The 12,335-nt window shown below is 45.4% G+C and overlaps 1 protein-coding gene and 1 long non-coding RNA gene across 3 annotated transcripts in view; one reads left to right on the forward strand and one right to left on the reverse strand.

Annotated features, from left to right (window-relative positions):
* Positions 1-934: 934 nt before the first annotated feature.
* Positions 935-12,335, reverse strand: part of TSPEAR (thrombospondin type laminin G domain and EAR repeats) — a 35,564-nt gene continuing 24,163 nt past the window's right edge. For both annotated transcript variants that reach the window (XM_083443275.1, XM_083443276.1), the window contains 5 exons: positions 11,790-11,976; positions 9,218-9,447; positions 4,727-4,908; positions 4,311-4,412; positions 935-2,450 (listed from right to left, as the gene is read on the reverse strand). In XM_083443275.1, coding sequence (XP_083299401.1) covers positions 2,297-2,450; positions 4,311-4,412; positions 4,727-4,908; positions 9,218-9,447; positions 11,790-11,976 — 855 coding nt within the window. In that variant the 3' untranslated portion in view covers positions 935-2,296. The remainder of the gene's footprint in view (positions 2,451-4,310; positions 4,413-4,726; positions 4,909-9,217; positions 9,448-11,789; positions 11,977-12,335) is intronic.
* Positions 4,817-8,809, forward strand: LOC310678905. The gene is made up of 2 exons (XR_014512020.1): positions 4,817-4,927; positions 7,917-8,809. It is a non-coding gene; the product is annotated as an uncharacterized lncRNA (long non-coding RNA).

Below are 12,335 nucleotides of genomic sequence, written 5' to 3' on the forward strand. Positions count from 1 at the left end.
AGTCACGCTTGCTGCTGTTTGTTGTGCCTGGTATGGGAGGAGCAGGGCAAACATTTCCTCAGACTGCTTCACACACACCACATATTTCCTACATGAGGGTTATATTGCCCAAAAGACCTACCTAGAAATGCTATTACTAAAACCACCTCTAACTGGCTTAGTCCCCTTCATACTGTTAACAGCATCCTTTGGAACATTCTCCTTCATTGCCCCCTCCTGGGCTTGGTAAGGAACACAACCATTTTATTTTTTAGTTTTAGCCTGGGTTGAACATACCAGATTAGTTAAACCTATCTATAAAATCATAGATCAACACACACACACACACACACACACACACACACACACACACACACACCGGTATATTCTTATTTAGGATGAACAAATTAAAAACTGCATTAATTCCAAGAAGCAAGCAATATGTAGTAGAAGGGAATATATAGATGGTGAAAGTGATGGAGGGGAGGGGGACCTTTGCACAGGAGAGTGATGTCACATTGACATAAGTGGTCGAGAATGTCTCACTAGGAGTTGTGATTGCATAGGATGCTTGGGAATGGGATTCCTTCACTCATTCCTGCACCTTGTAGGCTGCATTATAAGCACATTCCAGACCCTGTAAAATGTTCTCCTCTCTAATCCCCTTTGAGACTTACCTATGCTAGTGGCCAAAGCCACAATCTGAGGCAGTGAATCCCATAAATTAATCGTGCATTATGCAAAGTAGTAGTAAAAATCAGCCGTCATCTTTTATGTTTCGTTGCTTCAGTGTGTTTTTGCAAACAAAGCTGAACCTAACTTAGGTAAGTCTGGTCGCCAGGTAATGTGGACCTAGAGAGTTATGGCAACTGGAACTGCATTTGTTCACTTATTTCAGCTAAGATGGGTGTTTGTCTACAGTGCTAACAAAAAATAACCCCTGAAGCAGAACCCCTGAGGTTATCAAAGTCACTCTGTCAATTTTATTGGGTGCTACTTTCAAAATTGCAAATATTCTTTGGATAATAAATAATAATTCCACCTCCCTATAAGAACTGCTATTGTCAATAGTAGCAATTCATACAATATAAACATATCATTTATAGAGAATGATTTGAAATCCTTTGCAGTAACAAGAATTAGTTATATTTTGGGGGATTATTCACAGGCTAACATGTAAGCAAAGACTGAGAAAGCACCAATGAAAATGGGGTAGAGCTTACTAGAGAAGTGCCACAGATCCACATGACAAGGTACTAATGGCTTTCCAAATGTCAATAAGCACCATTTTGTGAAATCCACAACAGCTGTTCATGAAGCCTAAACATAACAAGAATACATCTGACTTTCCGTTCCTTGTAGTTATGCTGAAAATGTGGAAGACTAATGTACAGATCACTTTTTAAGGCCAGGGCTTTCACCATAGCCCACTGGTCTGTGCAACTGTTGGCATGACAACGTCCCAAGCCAATATGGGTTGTGCATCTTCTCTGGTGTGAATGCAGTACTTTGTATTAAGGGAGTAATTGGGCTTCAGATTTTCTCAGCAAGGCCCAGATATTTCCCCTTGAACTCCTAAAATCCAGAGCCATAAATAATTGCCTGAACTGGTTTAATAGCTTTGAAAAAACAACAGCTGGGTCTTTGCTGTAGCACAAAGCTCTCAAGCTACAGACAGCGTATCCATATCCTAAGGAATCTTCTTTCCGTTCTTCTGGGATCTTTCTCAGGGATCCAGCAATATCCACAGGGGCTCACAGTGGGTTGGAATATGCCAAAATGGTGCACACACTGAAGCTCTTCCCATAAAGTGACATGGCAGTGGAAGCATTCATCTGAAATCTGGAAGGAGTGAATCAAAATGCTTATATTTGTTCCATATTGCTAAACTGGGGGTCAGTAGCCCATAATGTGCTGAAGGCATCTTCTAGTTTCTGTTGCCCACAGGATTGTGGATTATATTAGCAGCTCCTTAGGTCTGGAAGGTGTTCGGAAGTGGGCATGTGTTTGTCTTGCATGGATAGTGTGGTATGTCTGAGAGAGAGAGAAATCAAGGTTACTGTACTCACTAATATCACTGGCCAGCTCCAAGTTATGTATATTCCCAGCTCATTCCAGGTATTGGAAAACAGGTTAGAAATCTAATCTTGAGCAGCCTCATACTCAGCCTAATCCAGAGAGGCAACCTGGGCATCTCTGGCATTCATGGCAGTGACTCTTCGGTACAGCATTCCTGATCCCTGAGTAGCCAAAGTAGTTCCTCACAAGTCCGGACTTGCCCATTTGTTTGCAGCAAATCAAAGCACCCCTGTCCAGATCAAAAGGTTTTCAGCTTCAGCACCCTGGATAGTGGTTCTTTTGCACTTGAATACATGAGGTAAGAGCCAGCTGCAGTGGTGAAAGCTTCCCAGTCCCTACAGCCAAACGTTGGAAGATGGTGAACAGCTACAAAGCCTTCATATCCTTGCCATCTACAGTAGAGAGAGAAAAGAGTTACTCAATGGCTCATGATCACCAACCTCACAGGACCTGTTTTACCCCACTGCCTTCAAACAGCTTTCCCATTCAGAAAGAGGTTGTGAGGAAATGTGCTCCTTTAACACCAGTTCAAAGAGCCTACCTTATAGATAGCGGACACGCTCCTAACACCCAGTATAACTGTATCATACTTGAAGGGGCCACTGGCATTGTGCCGCAAGGCAGCACTTGAAAGCAAGTGTGGGAAACAATTTTCCGCCCAGGGGCCACAGTCCCTTCTGGGGGACGCATGCGAGTGGTCTAGCAGATGTGTGTCTCTTCCTTCGTACAGTGGGTCATATGTAGATTTACAAAGAAAGCACATCTCCCCAGCCACCATTCAGGTAAGCAAGAGGTATTGCCACAATTCAATGACACGTCCTGGCCAGGAAAAAGCACTTGAGAAGTGTGTGGAGCACAGTCAGTGAGCTGGTGTGGCTTCGTGAGAGGAGGCATAGGCTGGGATGAAGGGGTGAGCTGGCCCCAAGAGTTAAGCAAAGAGGCCCAGAGGGCCATTTTTGGCCCCTAAGCCTAAAGCTCCTCACCTCTGGCTTTCAGAGGTGACTTCTGCATGTAGCCTATTGTACAAAGTTATGTGGCTTTCAGAGACTCACATGGTAGTGCTATTGACTTAGGAAGGGAAATGTACTGTGGGTACAAATTGGGGGTAATAGACTGAGCCGTGGTAGCCAGCAGGGCTACACAGGTGGGGCTGCATTGCCTTTTGACTTTCCTGCACCATGATTCACTGCCGGTTCCTGAGAGGAAGGGGAAGGGGCAGAAGGGAAGAAAAACAGTCCTAACAGTTGTATTAGGGAATGAATTGCATGTGCAGCACCCTCTGTGCACACCCACTCCTGACTGTATATCCCTCCTCTCCAGGACTGCACAATCAAGTCCAGAATCCAATACTAAGGTAAGGTAAGGGTACCCCTGCCCGTACGGGCCAGTCGTGTCCGACTCTAGGGTTGTGCGCCCATCTCACTTAAGAGGCTGGGGGCCAGCGCTGTCCGCAGACACTTCCGGGTCACGTGGCCAGCGTGACAAGCTGCATCTGGCGAGCCAGCACAGCACACGGAAACGCCGTTTACCTTCCCGCTAGTAAGCGGTCCCTATTTATCTACTTGCACTTAGGGGTGCTTTCGAACTGCTAGGTGGGCAGGAGCTGGGACCGAAAGACGGGAGCTCACCCCACCGCGGGGATTTGAACCGCCGACCATGCAATCGGCAAGCCCTAGGCACTGAGATTTTACACACAGCGCCACCCGCGTCCCTCAATCCAATACTGGATGGCTGCTATTGCTTGACAGTTTTTGTTGGCTATTTGCAGTGTAGTAGCGCTGCAGAGAGCTTGCTGGGGAGACCATGCATTAAAAAGGGACTCAAAAATAACTTAAACAAGGTTTAATTACAAAAAACAATGGTAAGCGCCCATTGCTCTGCCCCAGCTCCTGCCAACCTAGCAGTTCAAAAGCATACCAGTGCAAGTAGATAAATAGGTACCGCTGCGGCAGGAAGGTAAATGGCCTTTCCGTGTGCTCTGGCACTTGTCAAGGTCCTCTGTGCGCCAGTAGTAGTTTAGTCATGCTGGCCACATGACCTGGAAAACTGTCTGTGGACAAACACCGGCTCCCTCGGCCTGAAAGCAAGATGAGCGCTGCAACTCCATAGTCGCCTTTGACTGGACTTAACCGTACAGGAGTCCTTTACCTACCTTTTTTACTAGTGCTTTTACTAGTTCCGCTTTCATTCACTATGAAAATAATCAAGTATGACTCAAGCTATGACACTGAGGGGGTTGTGCACCTACTTACCTATAAATAATGCTGTTTACAGCAAAGGTCACACCATCAAATGAATTTGCTACCACCAAAAAGTTATCTTCTCCAACTGAAAAGAACTCCCAATCCACAGCACTGCAGCAGAAACCAACCAAACAAGAAGAGATTACAACAACGGGATAACTGCTTGGGAAAACATCCTCTTTCCATTTACTATTTAGAATACATTTTTTAAATCATTTCCCCAAATCAGACTATTTTAAGAGAAGTGAGCGTTTTCATCTTTCTATTATACATTTTGACCACCTAGATCAATTTAAGAACACATTTTGGACTGCAGTCTTACAATTTTTTTAAAAAAAGAATCAAAACATTCTGGCAGACCGAAACACATTCTATTATCAAATTGACACAAAGCTGGTGTTTTCAGTAATACATAAAGGAGGCACCTGTAGGTAAGAATGTCTTGGAACTTGACAAACATTTGTGCAGTGATGTTAAGCTCGTAGATGGAAGAATTGATGGCAAAGCTGTTGTTTGGGGCAACAATTGTACTGTCATAGCTGTTCGCCAGAGCGAGGAAGACCCTGTCTTGGATCTGGAAGACTTCCCAATCAGCAGCACCAAAAGTCTAGACCAAAAGAGAAGGCGTGAAGAAAAGCTTTGCAGAAAATGAGCAGCAACTGCAGAAGAATGCATCCAACACAATACATGGAGGAGAATAATCCAGACCTCAAGTTCCCCTCCGGGGAGCCATTCAGCATATGCACACCAGTTGCCATTAAAGCAGGGGTGGGGAACCTCAGGCTTGGGGGCCAAATTCAGCCCTGTAGGCCACTCTGTCTAGGCCTCAAGGTGCTATCTAGGCTGTTCATCCTCCCCAGGCCATGCCCCACTCTGGCCTTGCTCCATCCCATCCTTGAGAGTTTTTGCCTTGCTAGAATATGTCCTTGAATTGTGTCTGGATGGAGAGATGTATGTAGAACATCTCATGTACATGGATTGAATGTAGCCTACTGCACAAAGGCAAGAACCACACTGTTGTCCCACCTACTTTTTGCCTGTGGCCACACCCACCACTGGTATGTGGCCCCCAAAAGCTGACCCGTGAGTGAATGTAGCCCTTAGGCTGAAAAAGGTTCCCCATTCCTGCATTAAGGGCTTCTATATACAGTAAGAATTTTATTATCACCACTGTCATAACCTTTTAGAGAGCCAGTGTGGTGTAGTGGTTGAGAGCAGTAGTCTTGTAATCTGGGGAACCGGGTTCGTGTCTCCGCTCCTCCACATGCAGCTGCTGGGTGACCTTGGGCCAGTCACACTTCTCTGAAGTCTCTCAGCCCCACTCACCTCACAGAGTGTTTGTTGTGGGGGAGGAAGGGAAAGGAGAATGTTAGCCGCTTTGAGACTCCTTAAAGGGAGTGAAAGGCGGGATATCAAATCCAAACTCTTCTTCTTCTTCTTTTAGGGGCAAGCAGTGCAGACATCATCCTTTCAGGCTGGACTTTGAACACTGATTTTGCCAGTAACTGAATGACAAACCACAATTGCTTGCATACCTGATTCTTCTCTCTCTTAATAAAGGCTGAGGGTAGTGTGTGTAAGCCTGGGATGGGGAACTTGCTGCTTTCCAACTGGACTCCAACTGGACTCCTGTCAGCCCAGTGGCATAGCGTGGGTTGTCAGCACCCGGGGCAAGGCAAGTAATTTGCGCCCCCTAACCCGGGGCAAGGCAAGTAATTTGCGCCCCCCCCCCTGCTGCACTGTCCCTCCCCCAGATAGTCCCTCGCTCTCTCTCCGCACCGCACGCCTGGCACCCTCCCCTCCACAGTGGGCAGTGACCCGGCGGCTCGGATCGGATTCGCACAGCCAGCACTGCAGTGAGAGAGAGTGAGTGAGCCAGGTAGGGGCAGAGAGCTGCGAGTGCGAGCGCCCCTCCCCCCCCGATGTTGCGCCCGGTGCGGCCGGCCCCCCCTGCACCCCCCACGCTACGCCACTGTACCAGCCCCAGCCATGAAGCTATGAAGAGCCAAAGGCTACTCATCCCTGGTGTAAGGTGATTGCAATACTGCCACAGGCACTCATTGCCCAGTTCCTGTGACCTCTGCTCATGAAAATAAAAGAAAACTCCAACCGCCAATCCATCCACCAAATGCCCAAGCCATTTTGGAAGCATTTTTTGCTTGTTTTTTCATTTTTGGGGTTTTTTTTTTTAAAGGGGAATGCTTTTCTTCTTTTCCATATTAGTGCTCATATAGCCTTTTAAAAAGGAAAATTCTACCAAAATTAAGATGGGCTACCCTCCTCCCCTGCCACTCTCATTCAAAAACCATTTCGTTTCTCCCCTGCAGCCTGGTGTACAAGAGGGTTTGAGTAGCCACGTAACTCTTGCAGAAGCAGACCTAGCAGCTAGTTAGCAATAAGAAGGAAGGTCTGGTGTGGGTCCCAATTTTAGAAAGCTGCCCAGATGTGTCAGCCTGTTCACTCACTTGGTTTTTACTCGGAAACCCCCTGGTGCTCACAATTATGAAGAATGCAAAACCACATTCCATTCTACTTCCTGCACAGCTGGGTTCCATTGGAAATATTACTAGCAGAATGTCTGGCAATGCTTCTTCCTGCTCTCTTATTTCATGCATGACATTCCCTTGCACTGGGACATTATCTTAGTAGCAGCCCTACTAGGGACAAATGTATCTCAGTCCTCTGCTCTCAACTAGTAGCACAATTTCCAGAGCTGTGTTAAATGATGCATGCAAACCCACCCATTTTCTAACATAGCTCACACGAAATAGAGTTGCCTTTGCTGAACAGCTACACTGATCTATGGGTGGTCTCAATGAGGCAATGGTCTTTAGTAGGCTGTAGCTCAGTGGTAGAGCATTTGCTCTGCCTGAAGAAAGTGTCTGGCTCAACCCCTGGCAGATTCAGGTAAGAATGGGAAAAACTTCCTCTCTGAAATCCTGGAATGCTGCTGCTAAAAGCATTGAGCTAAATGGACCAAAGGTCTGGCTCAGTATAGAGCAGTTTTCTAGGTATTTATGAAGGAACGTAGCCAGAAAATATTGTGCCAAAGCTGAAAATCCATGTAGGTTCTTCAAAGTTCCTTGAGACTGGAACTTGACTGCATTCACACAGCAGTTTATTCCATTTCCCTAACTGTTAATTTGAGCTTTCACGTGGCATTAAAAGCAAGCCCTTCTGGAAATCTACAGTGCAAGTATAGCACCCATCTCCATGTAATTTGCTTCCGGGGGGGGGGGGGGACCTGCTTGCAAACAACATGGAAACAATCTATGAACTTGCTCTATATTCCTGGAAGTGGTTTTTTCATTGTGTGGAAGTTCAAATATAATGCAGAAATTAACAATTAGGGTAATGGGGAAATGGAACAAACTGCTGTATGGATGCAGATTTAAGAGTCCCATAGGCAGCTTGCTTGCCAGAAAAATCCATGTGCATTTTTTATCCCAGTGAAGCATTTTCCAATAGCTTTCCATCATAAGGAATCATTCCTAAAGCATTATTCCATGAAGGAAAACAAGGGCCAGCTCCAGATTTTTGGAGCTCCAGGCAAGGAACTGTACCAGCCCCTCCTGTATCTTGCTGCTCCCCACTTCCCTGAGCCTCTGGCCCAAGCGCCGCCATTTTTGTGAGGCTCATCAGTGGTGACCTCAATTGCCTCATGGGAAGAGGAAGGTGAGGCCAAAAGTGTCTCTCTCTGGGCCAGCGGGATGAGCACTGCAGAATGGCAAGACCAAGAACAGCTGTGACATCGCCATGGCAACCGGAATGCTCTCCACCACAGCTGCCATCTCCAGCTGGGAAGCTGGCCTGGTTGCCACGGTGACTGAGATGTGCCTCAGTAGTAACACAGGAGCAGGGGGACTTGTGGGAAGGAATTGCGCATGGCGAAGCATGGAGGCCCAAAGGGAGCAGGAGAGCCATGTGACTCCTGAGACCCCGGGCAGCAGGTGGGGAACAGGGAAGCAGCAACTCCCTTCATTTGAACTGAAGTGGCCAGAGGGTGAGCTCACCCTGACATCAGGATGGGCAGCATGCCCTGTCTCGCTACTTTATTGGCTGCTTTAGACAACCTGCCCTTTTTTGCCTTCAAACACTTTAGCGAACTCATTCAGGCAACAGCTGCTGACTGGAGTGGCTCATAAGTCCCAGCAGATGGCTAGCTAAGCTCAGGGTGGGACAGAGAAAAACCCATTACATTCGAAGAAGTAAAAAATGCCAACTTTTCAATGTTGGAGACTTCAATTCCTATCAGCTCCAGCCATTATGGTAGTTACAGTCCAAAACATCTGGAGGGCATCAGGTTGCGGGGGAGGGGGAGGGGAGCTGAATTCAAGCATGATTTTATTTGCCATTTACCCGTTCCCCAATGAACCTGATCTCTAATGTTACAGATTCCAACAGAACTTAAAAAACAACAACAGCTGTATAACTTTATATCACCAGTTAGCATACTCAGTGATGCTGCTGATCAGCACTAAGGGAAAAATAAATCAAGGAAGGGTGAACCTACACTTTTATTTTGCAGTCCCATTAAAACAAATAACACAAAAGTTGGTATATGGTGACTCAAGACAACCTGTACTATGATGGGGCTACAGTCAATAGATTGCACAATGCACATCTATACTTATATCCCCCTAATCTGCAGTCACATCTGCATTATGGTTTTCATTACCTGTGTGCAACGGACTTCAGTAGTGACATATATGAATGGAAGGGAAATCTTTGGCTATGCCATTTTGGTGGCAGTGGCAGCATTCAATGCAGCTTCATGCATACAGAACTATGTATAAAAACCAGCACACCCACCCTCCCTTTGCCTATATAGGGTATATCCACTGAGGTGTTCAGAGCAAAATACATTGCCCAAGCAATCAAAGAATTATATTGGTTTTCCCTACTCAATATCTTACCAATATTGACTGGAAGAGCTGGAAGGCTCCACTGAGCCAAATGTAGATGTGAGAGTTGATTGTGGTGGATGTTCCATTAAATGTGTTGGCCACCACGAGGAAGGAATAAGGCCCAATGCTGAAAAATTCCCAGTCGTAGGCTCCCGAGGTAGGAATGGTCTGGTTGGTTTCAAAAAGGCCTGTCCTGGCATTCCACCTGTATATGACACTGTCTATATTGTGGTTATTCCCTAAGGAAGAAAAAAATGTCAGACGTGAAGGACTGACCTCAAGGTTTTTATCTGAAAAGGAGAGTCATGTGAGAGGGTTGTTGTTGACAAGCTGAAGGAAATGACTGTCTAGTTTTTGACCAGATAAAGAACCAAAAAGGGAGCTAATAATTCAATTCCCCTGAAAAGATTTCAAAAGACAATGGCATTTTTGCATGGGATGGAATGTATAGCATCCCATAAATAAGCCTACATGGGGCTGGGGGTCATATGCTCCACATCCCCTCTGATAATAATAATAATAATAATAATAAATTTTATTTATATCCCGCCCTCCCCAGCCGAAGCCGGGCTCAGGGCGGCTAACAACAATCAAATAATCAAACAATCAAATAATCCAACATTCTAAAAACATTTCTTTATAAAAATTAATTAAAATTAAATGTGAGCTTCTCCCTCCTCCATAATAAAAAATATAGTAATGACACCCCAAATAAGCTGCCTGAGGCCTGCCTAGTGGCAAGGCTGGACTTGGAAGAGAGTAAGGCATTACATGAATGAGAAATAAAGAATTTGATCAGCTAAGCTTTAGATTTTAATCATAACCACTACCACCCTTTTTCTTTTTGCAAAAGCAATTGAGGGGCCCAGTACAAATAGGACTGATTTAATAGCATTTACTTCCATATTGTCCCTGTTTACTTCATACTAAGGCTGAAACTACCATACATGTTAATTTTTCTTCCCACACAACACATTCTAGTAAAACAGTTCTTTCAATGGACTATGTTAACAGACTCCACTGGGTGGCAGCATATGGCCATTTCATGGGCACTCCAAATGATTTTGGATCCCCAAAAGCTTCCAGGAGGTTCCACTTTAGTTGGGAGGCCAGGCTTGCAAGCCATGCTAAGCCCAGGGAAATCATGTGAGTGCGCAGCCTCTGAGAGAGGTGGTTTTGGTTTCTGTGCTCCTTCCCAATTGTTCTGCTGCTGCACTGAGCTAAATGAAGCTCTAGTTGCCTTGATTCGTTGAAAAAACCCAAGCCTGTGGTTTTAGCTATGTTCAGGCTTTGGCTTTTTGGCTCATAGTTTGTGAAGTGCAAACCATACCAAGTGACAAACCATTCTGATGGTTTGGAGGAATGTTGCAGAATTTTAACCTAGATGCCTGAAATCTAAACTACCAGCCATGTTTTCAACCAAGGTTTGGCATACTGTTTGTGGGAAACTAAGAATCAGTTGTTTTTCCTCAGGGGCTGGGCTGAGGACAAACACTCTAGCAGGGGACCCATTTCCCAGCTCAAAATACCTCACAAAGTTGCTATTCGTTACTGTGCAATTTTAGGCAGGGGGGACAAAAACCACCAGGGGATGATTTTCAGCAGGAAAACAACATAGGGGCAAATGGTTAAAAATAAATAAATGACGACAACGACATCCTGCCATGTTGCAATCTCACTCTGGATTGAGGACCCCCAGGGTTGCTTTCATAAATCCAGGTTTTTAAAATGTCTCTCTTAACACTGCATAGGCCCTGAGACACAAAGAAAGCATCCGTTTGTTGCTGGGGTCTAAATATGTATAACCACATACTAAACACAGTACAGATGCAAATATGAAAAAGCTGGTGGAAAATGAAGCAGACACCCACGGTTTAAAAATGGTTTTAGCCAATACAAATTATTAATTTAAAGAGGACACAGAGCTCTTGGAAGTGAATTGCTGAGCAGCATCTGAACCCTGGCAGGTGGGGGCGAAAGAGGAGTGCAATTCGTTATTTCCCTGTTATAGACCCTACAAGGGAAGGCTGCAGTCAGTTGGACTGCTGATCGCAATAGCTACAGTGACAGCAGCTTCATTGATCCCTTGCAGTATCTCTCTTGGCTGAAGAGTCACTTCTGGTGGAAGAGTCTCCTAAGAACACAAACCTAGATGGATGAGACCAAGGATGCACCTAATCCAATATCCTGCTTTCCACAGTGGCCAACCAGATGCCTCCATGCAGTAGCTCTCCCTCGAGCAACAGTGGTTTAGTGGAGACTGGCAGACCTATCCCTATACACATTCATTTAATCCCCTTTGAAAGTCATCTAAGATACTTGCCCTCTGTGTTTTGCAAGCAGGGCATAGACTAGATAAATAGATAGATAGAAAGATTAAATTAATTAAGGGGAGCTCATCACGGCATTTCCATGCCAAAAATGACACCTGTTGACTTGATGCATGCCACACAGCTGTTAAGAGGAACAGAACATATGTAAGGAAAGCAGGTGCAAGCCAGGTGGTTCTGGCTGTCCAATGGCAAAGGGAAGGGATTTTGCACATGCCAATTGGTGTCACTGTACATTGGCAACCAGAGACCTTTTCTATGATTAGCCACTGCGAGGAAGGCCTCTCCATCAATGACGAATGCCTCCCAGTCTCGAGCACTGTATGTGTTGATCCTCTGGTACACAGTGAATTTCTCCTTTCTGTAGTTCCACTTGTAAATCACAGAAAACTCTTGACCCCTTTCATTTGCTTCAAAATTTGCCACTGCAAGGAAAATCTGAAAAACAAGAAGCTACAACAGCTCAGTCTCTCTTCTTACACAGAACTATCCATATATTCTGCGTGAAATCGTTACTGAGGTTACTGAGTTGTCCCACCCTCCATATTTTCCCAGTCTGGCCCCATCGGATGTCTTTCTTTTTCCAAAACTGAAATCTGCACTGAAAGGGCACAGATTTTCCAACATTTCACTCATCCAAGCTGCTGTGACGGTGGAACTGAAAGCAGTACGAAAAGAGGACTTTTCCAGAAGTTCTACAAACGTTGTCAATGGTGCATTGTATCAGAGGGGGCCTACTTTGAAGGCCTGTAAGCACAACAGGTTCTTTTCCAGAGAGGAAAAACTCTCAAAATGCG

This window comes from Podarcis tiliguerta (genome assembly GCF_965153285.1).
Source record: "Podarcis tiliguerta genome assembly, chromosome: 5".
In the NCBI taxonomy this organism is placed as follows: Eukaryota; Metazoa; Chordata; class Lepidosauria; order Squamata; family Lacertidae; genus Podarcis; species Podarcis tiliguerta.